At 35.4% G+C, this 22,847-nt stretch overlaps 3 protein-coding genes across 4 annotated transcripts; all 3 read right to left on the bottom strand.

The window, feature by feature from the left end:
• Nucleotides 1–783: 783 nt before the first annotated feature.
• LOC114406687 (alpha carbonic anhydrase 4-like) lies at nucleotides 784–5,329 on the bottom strand. Its single transcript, XM_028369455.1, has 7 exons — nucleotides 4,916–5,329; nucleotides 3,464–3,678; nucleotides 2,799–2,905; nucleotides 2,563–2,665; nucleotides 1,728–1,886; nucleotides 1,582–1,635; nucleotides 784–1,187 (listed from the first exon to the last, which is right to left on the bottom strand). Exons 1-7 carry the CDS (start codon nucleotides 5,013–5,015, stop codon nucleotides 1,107–1,109), a joined length of 819 nt encoding a protein of 272 aa, XP_028225256.1. The 5' UTR covers nucleotides 5,016–5,329; the 3' UTR covers nucleotides 784–1,106.
• A 920-nt stretch (nucleotides 5,330–6,249) lies between these two features.
• Nucleotides 6,250–9,362, bottom strand: LOC114405228 (disease resistance protein RGA2-like). The gene is made up of 2 exons (XM_028367852.1): nucleotides 9,357–9,362; nucleotides 6,250–8,308 (listed from the first exon to the last, which is right to left on the bottom strand). Exons 1-2 carry the CDS (start codon nucleotides 9,360–9,362, stop codon nucleotides 7,727–7,729), a joined length of 588 nt encoding a protein of 195 aa, XP_028223653.1. The 3' UTR covers nucleotides 6,250–7,726.
• A 356-nt stretch (nucleotides 9,363–9,718) lies between these two features.
• Nucleotides 9,719–22,574, bottom strand: LOC114406685. 2 transcript variants are annotated; one of them, XM_028369453.1, is made up of 13 exons: nucleotides 20,643–22,574; nucleotides 20,151–20,531; nucleotides 19,777–20,016; nucleotides 19,552–19,681; nucleotides 19,120–19,272; nucleotides 18,750–18,985; nucleotides 18,569–18,638; nucleotides 17,647–17,853; nucleotides 17,218–17,450; nucleotides 12,255–12,333; nucleotides 11,977–12,117; nucleotides 10,378–10,720; nucleotides 9,719–10,276 (listed from the first exon to the last, which is right to left on the bottom strand). In XM_028369453.1, the coding sequence occupies exons 1-12, from the start codon at nucleotides 22,409–22,411 to the stop codon at nucleotides 10,493–10,495; spliced, it is 3,867 nt and encodes a 1,288-aa protein (XP_028225254.1). In that variant the 5' UTR covers nucleotides 22,412–22,574; the 3' UTR covers nucleotides 9,719–10,276; nucleotides 10,378–10,492. The 2 variants fall into 2 exon arrangements, with proteins under 2 accessions (XP_028225254.1, XP_028225255.1); XM_028369454.1 differs by having other exon boundaries at nucleotides 10,436–10,720.
• Nucleotides 22,575–22,847: the final 273 nt, after the last annotated feature.

Below are 22,847 nucleotides of genomic sequence, written 5' to 3'. Positions count from 1 at the left end.
CTTTCCTTAACTTATTCTAAAAATTAATAAAATTTTATTAATTTTATGAAAAATTAAACAACAAATTATTATAACTATTTCATAAAAGAAATTGTTGTACAACAACAAAATCTATTTAAAGTTTAAACTTAATATCTAGTTATATTACATATTTAAAGATAATTTTATCATCTATAATGATGATATAGTAGTATATATTAAACATGATTGTTTCTAATAAAAAATTCTTATGAGCTAAACAAAAGTTTTTTTTTACATCAAATATGTCTAAATGTAAGAAAAAAAATAATTCTAGTTATAGAAATAAATTTTCAATCTAATTATAGGAATATATTTTTTTTCCTTAATAAATAACATTTTTTTAATGGATATCTATTATTCTAAGCTTGCAAGCAAAATCATAAAAGTGTTATGCGGAAAGTCTCTTGCTCCAGGGTAAGCTCTCTGGAAAACAACTTCATGTGATGATGGTTTCAATTGATCAGAGGTGCAACATCAACGAAATCTATTACTAAAATCACTATTAAAGTATCGAATGTAGTAACAAGTAGTTCTCGAGGGTGGATAAAAAACGTGATGAAGAGAAAAAATTCCATTAAAAATTAGTTATTAATAATACTTGTAAATGTTTTTTTTTCTTCATGTTGATCTACACTAAATATTGTTATTCAATTGCCGCAAGCATGCAACAAACTTCATTTGATTGAATTTAAATAATAAAACTCCTTTTCATGTTTTTGTCATACTACAAATGATCTTAATTTTAGTGTTGATATTGTCATAAACAAAATTAATCAAGTTTATATATTATGTGGAAGCCAAGTGAACAATTTCAAGATTTACGATGATCAATACTCAGTTTCTCTCCCTCCTCAAAAGGACAAATGATCACTACTATCTCATATAATACCAGCAAAGGACAAAGAAATCAAAACAACATACTACAAAAACAAGCACACCAAAAACACAATTTAAAAACATAATAAAATAAAGATCATCATCCCCAGTGCTGGATCGTGCCTTAATGTTGCCTTTATTTGTCTATACGCCGTACTCTCTCTACTTTATTACGACCAAGTGTAGAAGCAGTTACTTCCCTTCACAATTCACAATTCCCAATTCACATCTTTATATAACAAAACTTGTCTTCCACCAAGTTCTTGTGTTGGCCTTGCATTTTCCTCTCCCTGTGGAAAAGTTGCAATTTAGATAAGGCTTAAGTAGATGTACTTTTATTGTATATGATCACTTACATGGGAATTTTATATTTGATCAACAGTTCTAAAAGAGAAGTATTCATGCTTCTTGAAAAAAAAACACACACACACACGTGTGTGTATATATATATATATACTTAAAAATTTTACACTATAAACCAATAAGAATGTACTTGCATATATAAAACTTTTAATCAAAGTCATTCTTATAAAAATCAACAACTTTTAATTATATGTCAATTCACGATTAAATGTAAAAAAAAGTTTTAAAAAAATCTTTACAATGTCAGTGTATTCCAGTTATAAATTCAAAAACATTTGTTTTAGGAAACTTGATAAATCTAGTGGGTGCTAATTTACTTACATGATGGACAGCTCCTTTCAAGGCATTCAATTGCTCGGTTGAGACTGTCCTCACCTGTAATACATATGCAACATAAGTTTAAAAAAGTGTGTCTAGTAAAAATAGTCTTTGCTAGTTAAGAAAATCATGTGAAAAAAGAACCAAACCTCCTTCACTATTGTCCAAACAACACCTTCAGTGCATGGTGGAGTTGTAAGAGAACCAACATATCTGTAGTACTCTTTTGTTTCAAACATGATGTCTCCTGGGTTGATTACTCCTACGTCTATCTTCTTGTCCTTAATTGATTTTATGTCATTGAGCAGCTGCCAGAGAGAATCAAGTTTTTGTTATAGAAAAAACGATTTGAAATTAATCACTCAGTCATTTCCAGCACCATATTAATCACTCAATCAATACGTAAATTTGAAATTAATCACATAATCATTTCCAGCACCAAATTAGATTCTCCTTTATGACTTTTCTTATAACTCATTGCTTTAAATAATGTTAATAGCAAGGTTCTAAATTGTGGTCAGAATTATAGCTTTGTATTCTTGATATTGTAGAAAATTATGGATAAACATATCTATGCAGCTGATAATGGCTACAATTGTAGTTGCAAAGATCACAAAATCCTTGACATAATCAAAATTGTAGTTGTGGACCATTTTTTAAAATTTCAAAATAGTTAACCACATTCATTTACTTATAAAAGCGAAGTTCAGACTTTCAGCATTGAATAGAATTCAGGGAGCCATTTTATTTTTCATTTTTATCTATAGACTGCATCTAAAATCTGAGATTTAAAGAATCACAGAAAGGGACTAAGTTATCTTACAATTGATAGAGAGAGAATAGAACTATATGTGCTTAATTTTACACATTTGCACACATTCATCTAAACTGGATAAGAACATGTGTACTAATCTATAACACTGTACAAGTCATGTATAAATGAATTCCCAAAAGTGTACACATATGCCAAGAAATATAGCAAACCTTTGAAAGCAAGGGATCTGAATGGCCAATTTTATACCAGATTCCAATAACAGCAATCTCTCCTTTAGAGGTTTTATGGACTGCATGCAGTTCCAAGTCAAACCTAAATAACAAATAAAAGACATCAATAATTAAATGGAGAATCATGCCAAGCCAAGTCAAGTCAAGCCTAAAGAGTTTCCCCTAGCACTGCATCAAAGAGGTTAAAAAATCTGGATGAAAAATGGCAAACTCACTTTGTTCCATTCAACGTGTGCTCTGAAGGTGTATGCCAATGACATTGCATCAGATTGTAGAAAGTTCCATTTATGTTAAGCTGGCCTGCATCCCCGTTCCATTGCAGCTGTCAAAACATTAAGCACAGATATTAGGTTCATTAAACAGATTTATCCCAGCTCTCAGGAAGTACTGATCCATTGATAAGTAATGCTATGTGACTAGAAATTTTTGGTCCCAGCTAGTTGATGAGTTCATGTTAATAAGTAAGATTTCCAAGTGAGTTGTTGCAATAAGATGCAACAACTAAAAGATATCCAAAAAATAAGAAGTTCATGAACTAATAGGACAAAGTGCATTTTTTTTTTGTTATCTGGTTTATCATCTTCAGTGGGATTCTTTCCTCTCATTCACTTTATTTCCATTACAAGACTTGAACCCAAGACATTACTTAGGGACACCGAATCAAGTACCACTCGTACCAACAACTTGTTGCTTAAGTGCATGTTTCAATTCACGTTAGTGAGGAGTTGATTCTTGATCTAAAATTTATTTTGAATGCATTGAATTTATACTAAATTGTTTATAGAATAAAAATATTCAAATATAAATCACTTTACTTCGAAATTAATTTTGCAAATGTTGACTCAAACGCACACAGAGTGGCGGTGGTTTAGTGACTTACCATGATGTCATGACCCCTATTTATTAGGACAACAGGAGCTGGTTTATAAACTTTGTCAAGTTTACCCAATTGAGGAAGCTCTTGAGCCATTTGGTCAGAGAGATCAATGGGAGATTGTAGTTTTCCATCTCCACATACTTTCCATTTTGGGTTGATCTGCCCCCAATTCTTTGGCCCTTTGATACTTCCTTCAGCGAAGGTAAATTCTTCATCTTCTGTTCATATCACGCAAGGGAGAAGCCAATATCAAGCTCAATAAAGAAAAATGAATGAGACATTAATTATATCCCAATTGTTATTCTAGAACCATGACTTTTTGAATTGGACCACAAGATATTACAATTAGAAGAGCCTTAAAAGGTTCCAAGAAATGTAAAGAGTTTGTCCTTTCCTCTCTTTTCATCAATTTGATCTATTCATCAATCACGGGTAAAGCTGTGAAAATTTGCATTGTACATGCATTGTCCAAATTGAGAGATTAAACAATGAAGGGTATGTAAATTCTGTGAGAAAAAAATGTCAAATTGAGATCGACAAAGGATCCTTTATTTTTTTTCTTCTTCCAAAGGCATATAAGAAATTTGCCTCGTAAAAGGAGGGAAGGTTGGTAACGAAAAATAAGAAAGTGGGAAATTAAAACATCATGGGAAAAAAAGTATACACCTTCACAAATATGCGAAGAGACTGTTAATTTATGATGTAGGCTCGTAGAAAAGGTGAATGGGTATAGTCATTTCGTGACTCCCATGTAAATAAATTAATGTTCAGTAACATATATAAAAGAAATGTAAAGTTTTTTCTTTTAATGTTAATTTCTTCCTTAATTCTAATTCACATTAATTTAATAAGCCAAAGATTAAAACTTAAAAGTAAACCAAAGGAATAAAAAAATCTAACTAAAGGAGACACAAATGGTTATCTTGTATATGAATGCGTCTTGTTTGCAAGAACAAAGTTCATTCTGGTTGGTCATTAAGAAAGTAGACAATTAGTATGCATTTCTTTCTAATGAAAATATTCAATAGTAAAATCGAAGAAACAATTGCCAAATCAAGATCTTCATTCACAAGATAAAACAATTTTAATTATGGTGGTGATTCATCCAACAATTTTTTATGTACGGATGTATAATGCACTCGTTTGGAAAAGAAGGAAAATCAAACTTCATTTACTAGATAAATTAAATTTTATTGAAAAAACATTAATTATCAAGATTTGTGCATATAACTGCTTTGAGAACAGGAATAAACACACACACAAAAAAAACTGGCAAACATGATGTTTGTGAGGAACATGGAGATATTACTAATATCCTTGGTTCCCTCAAATATTTGTCAAATGATGTCTCTCAACAATGACACCTTTTTTCATTCTGAATTTCTCTATCAAGAAAAAGAAAAAAGGAAACGAATGAAGGGTTTTACAACATATATAAATTTGATTCATATGTACCAGCCTTAGGATCAACAGCTGATGCAAGGAAGGATGAGGAATAGAGAATAAGCACTAGGAGAAACACACAGAAGAACTTGAGATTGGTGGGGAGGGCCATTGTACTATGACTATATCGGTCTTAAAAGTGGTGATAGATATGAGTGTAATGTAATAATCATCAACATATATTGCATGTGCATGTGTGTGTACGTGTTATTATATATGTATGCAATAGCTCTTGTTTGCTTGCGCTTTTGACGATTTATTACAAGAATATGCTCACAGCCTATAATCTCGTTCCATTTGAAGGGTCGTTCAAGCTTGCCATCCAATGTGCCTACTTTCACGTACGTACAAGTTATTAATGTTATTCATTTTTATGGTGGTTTATGGTGTTGTTATGGCAGAAATACCGATTTATCTACCCACCAAGGAAAAAACGGCCAATTAAGGTGTATGACTTATGAATGTGCCTAAACTTAAATATTATGAATGTGCCTAAACGTAATTTGTAATTAGTACATAAATTTATTTTTAAATATTATTGAACAATAATGTAGACTGTAGAAAAAACGTACTTTTTCCAATAAATTAATGTGCCTAAACTTACAGTGAAAAGGCTCTTTCAAGGTATAACTTGCTGTTTTTCATGTATTTTGAATTTATAGTAAAAATTTAATTAGGCTTGTCTATTAACTATTAAGTCGACCTAGAAGGTTTTTTTTTATAAAAAAAATACAGTTTTAACTAAATAAACTTTTAAGAAAAGACTAGGCATTTCTTTTATATATATATATATATATATATAAGATAGGGTACAGGGGTACCTACCCCAACATAATCAGCAACATATGAAACCCCACACACAGTTTTGCTTTTGAATCCTCTACCCCTCGAGACATGATTAATTCCTATCCCTGTAAATAATACGAAGTATTCCCCCAATTATATATGAAGTTCCTATTTTGTAAAGTTATGTAAAATTGTATATTTTATAATTTTTTATCCTCTTTTATGATTTTTATAATAAATATTTTTTATTTTAATTTCTTAGTTAATGTTTAAAAACACTAGACCTTTTGAAAGTCATGATCCATTTTTGCATATGACCTACATTTTAATTAAATGCCACATTAAATCTTTAATGCATGACTCCCATTAAATTCTCGTAGCCCTCCACCAGCAATTCATGATCACCTCACCGCCTTCCAAACACACATCAGACCTTGTCCAGACACAGAGCCAGGATTCATTGCCTATTATGTAAAACTTATGCTTTTTAGCTTAAAGAAAAAAAATATAAATTTATTAAATGTTTGTATAAAAAAAATTATTGACAACATATATAAATTAAATACATACTTTTAGTCACAAGTTGATGATGATAATCAGCTATAAATTTAGTCACAAGTTTCAGTGAGTTGTTGCATGTACACTGTTCAGGGGACAAAAAACATGCTTTCCAAAGTTCATTATGCACATCAAATTAATGAGAGAAAAAGTATTGCAGATAAAAAAAATATTGTTGTATTGCACAACTATCAAGGAGATTCTAAATTGAATCACCTTTAATTTCATAGAATCTCAAATTTATTTTCAGTTTTCACGAAAGAAAAAGTAGAAGATAAAAGGAATATAAAGAGACATGCATCAAACAAATGATCCAATAAGCACAATTTGATGTGAAATGGTATGCTCAGGAAGAATTCAAAGCATATCAAGAGAATCAACAAGGAAAACAATCAAAACACACCAAGAACAAATAAATAAATAAATAGAATAAGGGGCTTCAATGCTTATATGTGTAACTAATTCATTCCTCTTCGTCTTCCTCTTCTTCCTTCCTCCAGCTCTTCTGGTTCACCTATTAGCAAAATCAGAAATTCACACGTCCACCAAGTCGTATAAGTGCTGAGTTGTGTGTTAAGATGCTCTTTTGGCTAGCTGTTGTTTTGTCTCATTGAGGACACAATGGTTTTCTGTATTGCATTTTTACCAATTGTATTTGCTGTGATTTCCCTTTTAATCTTACCCTTAGCTATAGGCACAGAGAATGGCTATACATATTCTCTCCTCTGTAATTAATTGACTATGAATGAAATGTGTTTATCATACATCCCATTATAGTCTCTGTCATTTCTCTCTTTTCCATCCCTTATATCCAAACCTCTTTGATCACCAATGATAGCCTCTTTGATATGTGATATATTGGACCAAAGTTCTCCAACATTGCGCTGATATTTTCTACATAATTCAGGACAATCTTTAATTGTTAAACTTTCAAGTGCGGTGAGGTTATCCGGGAGAGATAGAAGCTTTGGACAATTTAATATAAAAAGTACTTTCAGATGATGAGTCAGATTTGACAACCACTCTGGAAGTATTACAAGATTGTGGCAAAATGAAATATGCAAGGACTGTAAGGAGTTGATAGTTACTTGAAGCCATTGGGGCAAGGACACCAACTGTGGTAAAGCCGAAAGGTGAACATGTTTTAACTTCAACTTGTCGCTTTGTTTTTCATGGTGGTCCTTGCACAGTTCCAAGTCCAGATTAAAACAGAATCCAACAACCAAAGTTTCTAATTCGGGAAGATTTTTAACAACCAGTGGCAAGGACTTCTAACTTTGACAGTCAACAACACGAAATGTTTTCAGAGTAGGGAACTTCATCCCTCCAAAGATAGACTCCAGATTACAGCTTGATTCAATAGACAGCGATGATTTATTTGTTAGTTATGAGGTAGCTATGCCAGCGATGATTCAATAGACAGCAAAATCATTGGCAGAATTGATGATTTTGATAATGAGTTGCTTAATATCAAAGTCATCAGAAACTTGTATCATCATCATTAGGATTCTGCTGCATCAAAAGCTCTATGATCTTTTCTTTATCATGTTCCCTTCCTATGACATCTGAATCGCTCACACGGGAGTGTGTCATTTCTCTCCAATGCACAACACGTTGATCAACATCAATTGGTTGAAGACCAAACTTTTGCCTATCAGCTGCAACCTTGTCCAGCCTCATGCTGACATCTTTGATTTGTTGAGCCATCTTGGAACGAAAAACAAGTGGATTATAACTTGGGAAGAAATGGCTTACCTTGTCTTTGATGGTACCATAAGCTTTGACTACTTGCTTTCGCAGTGTTTGGCACTCTAATTCATCGAGCACATCTTCTGCATCAGAGAAGACAGTTTTGAGTTGCCTCAGCCATTCCTGCAGCTCATGGTTCTGCTCCTGCTTTTGCTCAGCATCCAACAGCACAGCCTTGACTGATGAGAGAGTCTTTTCAAACTCTCGCAGATGATCGTACGCCCAGTGCCTCAGAAGCTTCTTCAAAGGCCCAAGAAGCAAGCTTTGCAATGAGTGACTCCGCAATGCTGAAGATAAATGATTCAGCCATGGCTATCTTATCAGAAATGCAAACACGTACCAGAGATCAGAACGCAAAACACTCACTGTTTTGCAAAATCCTTGATTGTTCGTTGCAAAGAAAGGAAGATGAGAAAGTATAGGGAAGAAGAAGGAAGAACTGAATGGTGAAGAAAAGCATATGAATCAATTGTGTTTCTGCTCTTATGAAAGCCATGCATTTTAAGTAATTATTCGATGCTGTTATATTCTCAAAAGCTTTTTGATACATACACGCTATTCTTAAAGCAGATTCGCAGATGAATGAATCATAAAAATGAGAATAATAGCAAAACTTGCAACCTAAACTAAAACATGTTTTTCCTTATATATTTGGACCAATGCGTGTTCCAATTAGATTAGTATCCTATTCTAGAGTTGTTCCGAAGTTTACTCAAAAAGTAAAAATTAGAAAAGCTAAGTGATCTTTATTCGTTATAAAACAAAAAAATTCTGGATATGACAGGTATTTTATACCGAGAAAAGGAGACAAAGGGAAAGGGTGGTGCTTCGTTTGAATTGGGGGAAGCTCCATAATTAAAACAGTACTTTCACTCATAATTTTTTGCCAAATAGGCGTCTGTACGCAAGTGCATTTTCTATATTTTATATTTTATAATTATCTCTGCCTATCCATAATTTTTGCCAATTAATGGAATATTACGATGTAATTTAATAAATAATAAAGTGTTTTTAAATGAATAACCAACTGGTGAATATTCATTTCAGTCCTTAAAATTATAATGTGTCATCATATGGATTTGTTCATTGTCTGATTTTGAAATAAGCAATTTCTATATAAAAAATATAGAATAAATACACACATGATTATCAAACTCTCGAGTTAACTCGCTAACTCTTAAGAGTTTTCGAAGCGAGTTGACTTTTAAGTAAATTTTTTTTTTTGATAGACTCTGGATAAACTCTAAATAAACTCGATAGACTCTCGAGTTTACTACCGAGTCAATAAATTAGTTAAAAAAATTAGACCAAAATGTAGGTCATTTTTTATTATTTTCTGTCCGTTTAGCATTCAACATACCTTCATCTAGTGTATTATTCTCAAATATAAAATTATCACCTTTAATAATACCAAACTCTTGTTCTCCAATAACATCAAATCAAACCCTCGATAAGAATAATCTACCACTACTATAATCTCTACAAGTTATTGTCTAATAGTGATGTATTATTACTAGACTTGATTATTTAAATATTCTGAACTTTATAATTTAATGTTTTGCTTTATTATATTGTTAAAATATTCAATTAGTATGTTATTTATAGATATTTTTATATGAAGTAAACTCTTACGAGTCTACGAATCCAATCTATGGAACTCTCACGGATCTGCGTAAACTCTTGAGTTTGATAACCTTGAATACACATTACACTATCCTTATACAGCCAGAGATACATACCCTAATAAAGTAAAGAATCAATCAATATTTCATACAATTCTATAAGCTGTTCGTTCACTCATTCGGAATCCAAGAGAAAGAATTAGAGGCAATTTTCAACTTTGACAAGGGATATGTAATTTGGATCAATTCAAAAAATATATATTTTCTATATAGGCAGAAGCACACTTTCTATCTAGTTTCTCGATCAATCCAGATAAAAAAAATACTGATACGTGATAACTACAACAGCACCAGTTACATTCGAGAAAGTATGCAAACCCAACAACAGCTGCATTGGCTCCCTTGTCAGTGTTTTTCCTGCCTGATTTTCTGTATGAACAATCCCTTTCCCTTCGAAAAACTCGTCCAGCAGCAAGTATGGGATTAAGGGAAGGATTAGTATAGCATCAATGCCTTGTTACCTTTTAAGTTGGTGAAGCACATACATAGAGAATAAATACATCTTTGCATATATCGCTATGGCATGCTTGCAAAATCTACTTACAATCTTATTTGAGTAATGGCCCGGGTCAGACCCAAAAAATAAATCAATCATGGCCTGAGTCACACCAAAAGAAATTTTAAAAAAAAAAGAGATATATTAGTAAAGGCCTCAGTTACTTTCAACCAGATTAAGTACAAAAAAGAGTCATAAATTACCTGCAAAAGCAGATTTAAGCCTCTTTTTCATACCATCATGAATGAGAAAGAAGATCACCTTCACCAGGCAAAAGAATCTCAATTCTCGATGCCCATGACATGAGTATCCATCCTCTTACCATCGAGAATACGAATGTCCATGGGTCTTCCAATGATCCCGTCCATTTCGTCTGTTAGAAGTTCTGTCAGAGGTAGATCTGTAATCATCAAACGGTCTTCCACACCCATACGCATCTGAAGATCTTCCACACCCATAAGCATCTGAAGATCTCCTGCTTGTGCCACCTCTGTTACATAACTTAGAAGCTTTCCTTATCTCCTCTTCCAAATCATACTCCGAGCGCTGATATCATTAAAAGTAGAAGCTCATCAGTTTTTTATATTAATTACAAAGAATAAACCCTTAATGAAAATTATGAAACTGAACTAGTTTTATAACTTTGAAAAACTTCCTCCACAACCAAAGCATGAAAATGGAAACAAAGGAGAAAATACTCAGTAGTAAGTAGTCTCATACAAATTTTATGCTTTCCCAACAGATAGAGCCAGTAGGCATATTTCCCAATTAATGAGGCCAATCATGTCTCAGTCTTACAGACAACATTAACTGTCAGTCACATTTTTTCACTACAATTTCTAAGCCATTAAAAGGTACCTAGTCCATTACTCTATGCTAGCTGGAAAAAATAAAAGACCATCTCAAGACCCCAAATAGTGCTTAAACTATAGGAAACACCAGGAATTCAGGTAAAGTAAGACAAGGGATGGGAGTGAGGCAGAATGCTCCATCATGTACAAATGATGAGAAAGATTGTTAAGACGTGTTTGCAATATAATGCTGCCTATGAGATTGTATTCTACTTATTATACTATTCCCTCTGAAACATACATGTTTCCCCCTCAAGCAGAAATAAGCTCTGCATAGGCATATGAGCACAAGAAATGCTTTTCCAAAAGATAAACCAAAACCAAACTCTATGGATGACATCCAACAAGAGCAATACATATTATTGGCAACGAATGTTGTTGAGGTTGTTAAAAACTAAATGAGTCCAATAGAAAACTTATTACAATTGAAGGCTAAAATAATTGGTATTATAACCTACCCACTCTATCATACCATAAATTGCATGTGAGGTTTATATGTTCTGATTATCACGCAGGTGTCTAAAGGGTTGATCTCTATTATCATAATACAGAATCAAGTATTGGGTATGGTACCATTAGATGGAGGAAGGCATGTAAAATAATAGACAAATGTCATATTACTTCATCCTCGCTCTTTTGTGAGAGGAAAAAAACAGATTTTGCAAAAATTAATCCTATTGGCTACATTTGATCAGAAAATTAGTATACCTCTAAGTTCATAATCATGAAACTACTTACTGACTACTTGTTAGCTCTATTTGCAAAAAACTAGCAGCATATAATATGTTTGCTCCAGCTTGAAAATAAGTGTTTTAAGATTGTATAGTAAGCCATTCATATATTCAATCATTATTTGTCAACTATCTCTCTCTTGCCCACCCAGCTCGTATTCTCAGACTAGTTAATAATGAATTCAGATTCATTAACCAGCAAAAAAATAATGCGTATAACCTTGGCTGGGTCTGAAAGCACAGCATATGCTTCTCCGATCATTTTGAAAAGCTTATCAGCATCCTTGTACACCTCCTGTGAAATTTCCTTCCAAAGTTGGCCTTCATCTCCAACTTCACTTCTAGCCAACAACTGACCAGCCTAGATTCAAACCAAAAACAGATAAAATAAAGTTCCCTAAGTACAAAAGTTTTGAAAGCTAAAAATGAGGGCAGCTCATCTTTACAACCAAAAGCTTATAGTTAGATAACTGTAATGCAGGCACAAAAGATTCAAACCTTGTCTGGATGATGTCTGAGAGCTGCCTTGTGGTATGCCTTCTTGATATCTGTTGCTGTATCAGCTGATTTGATTCCTCTGATATTGACATTGTAAAGAACAGAATTTAGATTTGGGTGCTCTGAATTAGCAACTATCAGTAATAGAAAACTGGGGAGTTCAATGCCTGATTGAACATTGATACGTGTATCTGTATTCTGAGACAAAGTGACAATATAATGGGGACATATTTTCAATTGATCATTGCCAAACAAATAAACGATGAGAACAATTCTGACAATAACGACCTTAAAAAGCAGTGAAAAGATTTCCGTATAGTGTATAATTTTTTTCCTGATAACACAATTTCGTTTGAGTTACACACTTATACTGGAAAAAATTTAGGACAGGTAATCCCCCAATTGAATATGTTGGAATTACACACATTGTATGGATAGTTGTTCCAACAAATAATAGTTATTAATGTACCTAGTTAGTCACATATTCATGTATCTAGGAATTCACATGCATGTACCTAGGTACTAGAACTTCATTAATATTCTTGTAAATTTCACAATGTATTTACTCCCTTAGCCTATATAAATATAGATCAGCTGAGTGGATTAAGCACTCAAGCATTTCACAACCTTTAGTCTCTTCAATATGGTATCTAGAGCCACCTTGTTTGTTCTTTAAAGGTTTCTGCATCTGGTCAGCAGAACCTAAAGTCCCGTCTTTGTGCCTTTGCCCAAACAGCAACCTCAATATCCAAAGGTTCTTTCCACCAACCTGCCCACTATCCACCGTTGCCGAATAACCACTCAGAAACCACCGATCATCCAGCCACCGAAGTCGCGTAACCGGAATCCTATCCATGTGCCTCTACGCACGCTTGACCGTGACGGCGCGTGTCACCCACGTGCCACCTTCCAGCCATCGTAATCACTGCATAGTCGCCCAGATCTGATCGCCGGCCTCTCCCCTTCCTTCCTAGGTGATAAGTTCTTTGATTAAACAACTCTTTGATAAGTGCTGAAATGGCTTCAGACACTCAAAAAACTGATGGTCCTTCCTTCTCTATCTTTGGAACACCAACAATCACTTCAGAAAAATTGAATGGAAAAAATTATTTAGCATGGTCAGCCTTTGTTGAACTTGGGTTTCTTAGCCAAGGTTATCATGAACATCTAGAGCAATCCTCAGAAAAGATTTCAGAAGACAAACGCGAGCAATGGAAGAAACTTAATTATCAGCTTTGTGCTCTCTTGTGACAGTCTGTTGAGCCAACTATATTGACAAATTTCAGAGCCTTCAAAACTTGTTATTCTTTGTGGAAAAAGGCACAAAGTGTTTTTCCTAATGACATTCAACAATTGTATGTTGCTACTCAGAAATTGGCCACTCTTAAACAAATTGATCATGACATGGTTGCCTATGTTTCGAAAGCCCAATCTGCAATGGAGGAGTTAAAATTATTATTGGAAGCCAATAAACTTGAAGACATAAAGACGAAACTTGATAATCTATATATGGTTTTGGTACTACGTGGGATGCATCCAGATTTTGATCATATTCGTGACCAAGTCTTAACTGGCCAAGAAGTTCATTCTCTAGAGAATTTAATTACCCGGCTCCTTCGAGTCCCCTCACCAAAAATAGAAGGAAATTCAGTTGACAGTATTGAAACTTCTACCATGGTATCTAACCGAGGGGGACGAGGTGATCGTGGAAACCGAGGAGGATGAGCTGGAAGAGGAGGTTGTCCTCAGTGTTCTTACTGTAAGAGAGTGGGCCACACACAAGACACTTGTTATTCTATTCACGGATTCCCCGAAAAATCGGTGAATATTTCGAAGTCTGAAACATCTGAGATAAAGTTTTCAGAGGCTGACTATCAAGGGTATCTCCAGCTAAAAGCTACCAAGGAATCTCAAACATCATCTGCTATAAGTGATCATAACTCCACTGTCTGCATTTCCCAATCTGGTAATAATCAAAGTCCATGGATAATTGATTCAAGTGCTTTTGATCACATTGCTGGTAATAGTTCTTTATTTTCATCCCTTTCTCCTCCTAAAATTCCTCATTTCATTACTTTAGCCGATGGTATGAGGTCCTAGTTGTGTTTCGTCTATGGGTTATAAATATTTCATTACTTTCATTGATGAATTTTCTCGATGTATTTGAGTTTCTTAATGAAAGAACGATCTGAAATTTTGTCCATTCTTACTTCTTTTGTTAATGAAATTAAAACTTAGTTTGATAAGACAATTAAGATCCTTAGGAGTGATAATGCGAAAGAATACTTTTCTTCTGCTATTTCTTCCTTTTTGTCAGCGTAGGGCATTTTCCATCGGTCCTCTTGTCCCCATACTCCTCAACAGAATGACATTGCCGAAAGGAAGAATAGGCATCTTGTTGAGACTACTCGTACATTATTACTTCATGCCAATATACCTATCCAGCATTGGGGTGATATAGTTTTGACAGCCTGTTTTTTGATAAATCGGATGCTTTCTTCCTCTACTGAAAATAAAATACCACATTCCATTTTGTTTTTTAAAGAACCGTTGTTTCATGTTGATCCACGTATTTTTGGATGCACCTATTTTGTTCATAACTTGTCTCCAGGTCTTGATAAGCTTGTTGCTCGAGCCATCAAATGTGTTTTCCTTGGATATTCCAAATTACAAAAAGGTTACCGATGTTACTCTCCTGTTCACAATCGTTATTATATCACGGCAGATGTAACATTTTTTGAAGAAAAACCATACTTTGCTCCCTCCATGGTTGAGTCCAATACTCTTCAAGAAATTTTTCCTATTCCCTATCTTGATCCATCACCTTCTTTGCAGGAATCAGAGTTAACTGTAGATTCTACCATAGACCATAGATATTCCTGGCAATCCTCCACTTAAGCAGACTCAAAGATCACCCATCATATATCGACGTCGTCCTAGAATTCCTGACGCAGAATTTGAAGGTAATGATATTCCAGCTGAATCATGTCCTACTCTAGCGGACAACCCGACCATGGACCTACCCGAAGAGAATATTGACTTGCCCATTGCTCTTAGGAAAGGTACTCTGTCTACACGTAATCCTTATCCTATTTATAACTTCTTAAGTTATCATCGTCTCTCTTCTTCATACCATTCTTTTGTTTCCTCTTTATCTTCTGTTTCTCTTCCTAAAAATCTTTGTGAAGCACTTGATCATCCAGGATGGCGACAAGCCATGATTGATGAAATGCAAGCTTTGGAGCATAATGGTACTTGGGAGTTGGTTCCTCTTCAGTGATGGAAGGCAAGAAACCTGTTGGTTGTCGATGGGTATATGCTATAGAAGTTGGGACCGATGGACAAATTGATCGCCTCAAAGCTCAATTGGTAGCAAAAGGTTATCCCCAGATTTATGGCCTAGATTATGGAGATACTTTCTCCCCTGTGGTTAAAATTACTTTTGTTCGACTCTTTCTTGCCATAGCTGTCATCCGTCATTGGCCACTGTATCAATTGGATATTAAAAATGCATTCTTACATGGGGAATTAGAAGAGAAGATTTATATGGAGCAACCACCAGGATTTGTTGCTCAGGGGGAGTCTAGCTTGGTTTGCAAACTTCGGAGGTCTCTTTATGGACTCAAACAATCCCCACGAGCTTGGTTTGAAAAATTCAACTCAATTGTTCATGCTTTTGGGATGAAACGAAGTGAAACAGACCATTCAGTTTTTTATTGTCATACCTCATCGAGTGGATGTGTTTACTTGGTGGTCTATGTAGATGATATAGTCATCACAAAAAATGATCAAGAAAAAATTGCTCGACTGAAGGAACATTTATTTAGTCATTTTCAGACTAGGGATTTGGAAAAACTTAAATATTTTCTTGGAATTGAAGTTGCTCAGTCAAAAGATGGGATTATCATCTTACAAAGGAAGTATGCATTAGACATACTTAAAGAAACTGGTATGTCAGATTGTAGACCAATTGATAGTCCCATGGATCCAAATCAAAAATTGCTACCCAATCAGGGGGAGCCTTATTCTGATCCTAAAAGATATCGAAGATTGGTTGGGAAGCTTATCTATCTCACTATTACAAGGCCAAATATTTCCTTTGCAGTTGGAGTGGTGAGTCAATTCATGCAATCTCCTCATAATGATCATTGGGATGCAGTAATTCGAATTTTGAGATACATTAAAAGGACCCCAGGACTACACTATGAAGACAAAGGAAGCACTCAAATAGTTGGATTTTGCGATGCAGATTGGGCAAGATCACCCATTGATAGGCGCTCCACTTCAGGATATTGTGTATCTATTGGAGAAAATCTTGTCTCATGGAAGAGTAAGAAGAAAAATGTTGTTGCAAGGTCTAGTGCAGAGGCTGAATATAAACTATGGTTGTAGCCACATGTGAGCTCTTTTGGATTAAACAACTTCTTCAAGAATTGAAGTTTGGAAATACTCAACAAATGAAGCTATGTTATGATAACCAGGCAGCCCTACATATAGCTTCTAATCTGATATTCCATGAGAGAACTAAACATATTGAGATTGATTGTCATTTTGTCCGGGAGAAAGTCCTTTCTAAGGAAGTTATTACTGAATTCGTTAGTTCTAACGATCAACTAGCAGACATCTTTACAAAATCTCTAAGGAGACCAAGAATTCAAAATATTTGTTCCAAGCTTGGAGCATTTGACTTATATGCTCCAGCTTGAGGGGGAGTGTTGGAATTACACACATTGTATGGATAGTTGTTCCAACAAAGAATAGTTATTAATGTACCTAGTTAGTCACATATTCATGTATCTAGGAATTCACATGCATGTACATAGGTACTAGAACTTCATTAATATTCTTGTAAATTTCACATTATATTTACTCCCTAAGTCTATATAAATATAGATCAGTTGAGTGGGTTAAGCACTCAAGCATTTTACAACCTCTAGTCTCTTCAATAGAATAAAGAACTTACAAAATGAGGTAAACATCCAAGGGTGTTCCCTTTTTGGCTTGATCTTCCACTGAAAGCAGACGTTGATGAGCTTGCCTTAATTCTTTCACACCATTAGATCCACTGGGTGAGTCAGATTGTTTGGCTCTTTCATTGGATTGAGTTTCAAGGACAGCTATAAGTCTCTTGAGGTCACAAGCTGCTTGTTCATAATCTCTAACCATCTCATGCAAGGTGGCTCTTCTTGAAATTGCCTGCAAAATGAGATCAATGAGATTCTGACACCCTGAGTCAAACAAAAAAACCATCATATTCCATTAAACTGCTTAATTCAAATGAAATTTCTGTCTGTAATCCACATATTTTAATAGGTTAAGCAAGCATTTCAGAAGAAAATTCAAATATGCACTCATGAATTCACCTAATTGAAATGACTTCAGAAAAGCATACCTTTGCATAATTTCCATCAAGGGCAATAGCCACACTGCAGTCCGCAATGGCATCGGCAATTTGGCCTAAAGATTGATGAGCTGCAGCACGGTTGCAGAAACAAATTGCCATAAAAGGACGTGATTTAACATTGCAAGATAAAGCAGCAGTGTAATTCTCAACAGCTTCCATATACTTTCCAGATTTAAAGTTTTCATTTCCAGCCCTCTGTTGTTAAGAAGAATAATAAAGATCAATAACACTAATAGGCATAATACCAAATGATACTAAACTAAAATATGTGAGAATCTTTCAAATAAACAATAAGCTATACTACTTATTCTCTTGTATAAAACCTGAATTAAACAGGATTCAGGAATTAACAATTAGTCACTAATAATTACAAAAAAGAACACTGAAACAAATATCATATCATCATGTCCATGTTGTATCCATGCTTTCTAGCTCATAGGTCATAGATCCATTCATACATGGAATACTATGTCTAAGAATTTTTATTAGGGCCTAACTCAACTTACAAAACTGACTTGTAGGGTGAGAGTTGTCCCCAACTTATATTACACTATATTGGCCTAATCACTAGTTGATGTGGGACTTGAATTTTTTCCTAACACATCCCTCACACCCAGCACTATTAGGCTTGGTGCGTGGTTAACACGGTAGGTGACCTGTTAATGGATCTAGGATAGGTTCTGATACAATCCTAAATTTGGATTTTTGTGTGGAAGCGAGACCCCAAGACCAAGAGCTTTGATACCAACTTAGAATCATAGAATGATAGTTTTTGGGCCTAACTAAACCCTAGAAAACCAACTTTTGAGATGAGGGTTATGCAACTAAATCTGATGATGGTCAAGATGATTTAATAATTGTCATCTGGATTCAGGCACTCTATTTGGGATAAAGGGCATTTTGAAATTACCTTGTGGTTCAGAAGTTCTCGTATTGTAGAAGCTAATGTCAGCAAGTCTTCAATGTTATCAATCACACACCTACACAATTGAATTGATCGTAAGGCATCCCTAGCTGTTGAAAAAAAGAAAATTTATCTTGATTGAAATGGCAAATGAAAATTAGCCTTGCTCAGTAATAAATAGAATTACTTGTCATTGACAGACACAACTTGCTGTAATTTCTCGAGAACATTAAGTGATGCTTCAAGCCTTCCCAAACGAAAGTAACACTTGGATTTCAATGACCACCTCCACAATTTTACACTTGAGTAACTATCACATAAGGAACTATCAGAATTCTCTGCATTGTTTGTCAAGACAAAATTCTTTTCTGCAAGATGCTGACTCTGTTCACAAAGCTGAATTGTGGCATCATACTTTTGTAGCTGCAAGACATTACAATAATAAACAGCACCTTTTATTCCCCTAATACAAATTAATTAAGCAAAACAAGAACAAAAAAAAAACAGAATAAAAATGCATAAAGATGAGTGGAGCAAATAATTAGAGTAGAAAATACCAAACATAGAGCCTCTGCCTTCATTTGAAGCAATTTTTCTGAGTATAAACTTATTGACAATGCCTTAGAAGCTAGTTCTAAAGCAGTAACAGCTGCATCAGAAGTCCTCTCTTTTAAAAGTTCAGCAGCATTATTTATACACTTGACCACTTCCTGTTAAAATGTAGTGACACTTATTAGACATCTTATAAAAGCATGCATACCTCACAAGTAAACCAAGATAGAATAGTAGAATTGAAGATTAATTGCTCCTTGGAAGACTAATAGTTAAAGTAGTAATAATAGCTGATAGTAATATAAGACTGATATTTATATTAATACAAGTTTCAAGAAAAAGTCATTGAAACACAAATTGACGGTATATAAAAAAAATGCATCAAAATTAAGTTATCAAAATGGTGCCATCCACATAAAAGAAAATCATTAAAATACCTGAGCCTTCTGTAAACCTTCAGCTGCTTCAACTATAACCCTCCGATCCAAACAAACAGCATTACCTGATTCCATGCACTTATTAAAACACTGCTGAGCATTTTCTACTTCCCCTAGCAAAAGGTGACAGCTGGAGAGGAAAATCATATTTCATTACTTGAGGGGGGGAGAAACTAAAAACCTCTATATTTTGTGATCTAAAAGAATAACAAACAAGACACTTACTTAGCAGTTCTCATCTGTACTTTCATAAAGGAGGGGTCCAGAGCTGTAGCCATCATGCAATCCTCTAGAGCTTCTCTGATCCTTCCAAGACTCATCCGTGTTGCTGCACGGTTACTATAGCACAGTAAAAGAGGCTTAGCCCAGCATCCTGATCTTTCACTTGAAGGGACAGAATTTATTCCTCGAGAGTAGAAGTCCTCGGCTTTAGAAAGATCCCCATCTTTATGAGCTTGGTTCCCCCTATATAAAATCATGATTTCACATATAAATAAAGAATGCAAATTTCAGGAACATCTAACAGAAATCAGCACAACAAATATCAAAACACTATTAAAGTATATATAAAAGAGCTGATTTCTTTTATGGTTGGAAACCTGAGTCTCCATGTGTCGCAGGCTGCTGGAATTGTATCCGATGATGCAACATCCAATTCCTTGAATTGTACGTCAGAATGTGATGACATGTTGGCAGTGTTATGGGGAGAAAATTGTACAGAAGATACAAAGTTTCCATTCACACGAGGAGAGATAACAAAAGAGTCGCACCCCATTTTTCTCCTAAATTTCTTCTTCTGTTGACGCTTTAATGGAGTACCCTCCACAGCTGATGAAGCAAAAAATGCAAAACCTTTCCCCTTTGAATCATTCACACCATGAACAAAACGAAATTCATCATCCTTTTGCTTTTCAGTGTTTGGGGTGAAGTCAAACCCAGCATCTGCAGAAGCACCTGCTGAAGCACCTGCTACACTACCGCTGCAGAATTGATAGGTTTTCAAGTTAGGCCAGACTATCTCAGAAGGAAAAAAAACATCAACAGAACTTACATTACATGACAATAACTTGTTATTATCTGGATCTACATACCATTGATCAGTAGGAATTGTTGAATGCAGATCATTTAATTTTTCAGAAGCTTTCGCATGATCACTTGCTGTTGTTTCCTGATAAGGAGAAAAATCCATGGGTGAGTGGATACCAGAAGAATCAGGGGTTTTCTGTGAACCATTTTCCTTCAACAAATGGTCCAGCTCTGACTGTTTCTTATTTACAGAATGCGGCTTCAATTTTCTCCTCATACATTTTGATCCTTTTTCCTTACAAGATCGGTCCTTCGCTGTGGATTCAACTTTTTTATTTAACTTAGGAAATAAATTTTCTTTGAAACAAGAAGGATCCCATGTTGGGGGTTTGAAGTCCGCAAAAGACTCTTTGGAAGCCTCTGGAGTACTTGCAAAACAATTTCCATCCTTATCATTATCTGCACTTGAGGAATGGCCCATGGAAGCATGGTTATTTGGATGGGAATCAAAACCAAATGATGAAAAGGAAAACGATGCTGCAGCTCCATTCACTTTAGAATCTTCAGACACATTACATTCTGGAATTTTGCCACACTGGAAATCTCTGATGGTTTCCTGACTAGTGGATGGCTTAGAGCAACGTATTCCTGCAGAACCACAGGCAACACCACCAGCAGTTCCATTTTGAACACCTTTTAATCCACCCGCTTTAGCAAATTGCCCACCAATATTCTCAAAAGTAGCCTGAGCACAAGACTGCTGACCACTGGCATCAGTTCTTGAACTAACACTAGAATAGCCAAAAGCCTTGTCACTTGCTCCAAACACAAAACCAGCACTACCATTTGCATGTGAATTCACCGAATCTCTGGCAATATCAGCACCCTCAGAATGTTTGATGTTCAGTTTCTCCATCTCATCTGATAAATTGCGCATCACTGGAACGTCACTATAAGCAGCAGCAATACCATTAAGACTGCCATATCGATTCTCGCACTTACCACCATCACCCAAATGATCACACCGATCAGCACCTGTATCACTATTACCATTCACTCCCACCTTAACACCAAAAGCACCCATTCCACGTTCCGAATTCCACACACGGCCAACAGGCTCCAGCTTCTCCACATTACTAACACTATCACGCTTTCCACACTCAAATTCAGTCTCACATTCCCTCACCCCACCACTATCAAACCCCGAATCCCCCACACGTACACCAGATTTCCCCTTTTCTGTATTTAAACCAGAATCCAAATTGTTTCTACAAGCACCAAAAACAAACTCCCTACCATTCAATTCCCCCTGCTCCCCCTCCGAATTCGACACCACCTTCCTCTCAACACCAGAAACCGCCTCTGTAACATTTTCATTTTTCTTTTTCAATTCATCTTCATCACTCCGTTTTTTAGCACTAAACACAAATTCCACACCACCGCCACCCTCCCCAATTTCTCCCTCACTCGGCCCCTTCAAATCCCTAGCGGAATCAGAATCGCCCTTCCCAGCCCCAAACACAAAACCATCGGAACCACTCTCTACTCCACTACTGTTAACATTACCGTTTACCTGATGATCGGAGCGAAACGGATTGAAGCCGGCGCCGGAGCCGTCGTCGCCGGTGGCGGTTCTGCTCCGTGACCGGGCCTGCTGCGAAGCAGACTGCTTCCTCAGCTTGGCGAGCCTCGGCCTCGACCTCGTGCGTGCGGCGGAAGGGTTTACGCAGTCGGCATTGAAATGGAGGAACGGAGAATGCGGCGGCGGCGGCGGCGGCGCGTCAGAGGAGGTGTTGATCGGAGATTGGAGATGCACCGCCGCGGATGACGACATTTGGGGAGGAAGAGTAGGGTTTTGAAAAATGGTTACTTCCAACGGGTTTGAGAGTTCAAATTCCCACACTCCTCCACAAGGTGATGAAAATCGTTTGAGCTAATATTATTAATTATATGATGATTTAGACTTATTGTTTGTGATTAGATTAAATAGATGCGAATATATATAGCTTATGTAATGCGAGTAACCTAAAAAGATTTTGAATAACGTTGAAGACTTTGGGATGGGAGGTTGGGAGGAGCGTCAACTAGTGTGGGGCCTACCAACTTATTATTATAAATTATAATTGAAAACTTTTCTTAGTTGTTTCTTTCGCTAATCACAATTCCTGTAGATAAAGAAACAAATTTGTATTTTTGTATTTGACTATTTTTCTTTCAATTTGGTTAAATTATTGAATAAGTCTACAATTATTTCTCAATTTGTTGTTAGA

Source organism: Glycine soja, chromosome 3 (assembly GCF_004193775.1).
Source record: "Glycine soja cultivar W05 chromosome 3, ASM419377v2, whole genome shotgun sequence".
Lineage (NCBI taxonomy): Eukaryota > Viridiplantae > Streptophyta > Magnoliopsida > Fabales > Fabaceae > Glycine > Glycine soja.
The sequence above is the reverse complement of the archived record's forward strand: the minus strand, read 5'-3'. Positions and strand labels throughout refer to the sequence as shown.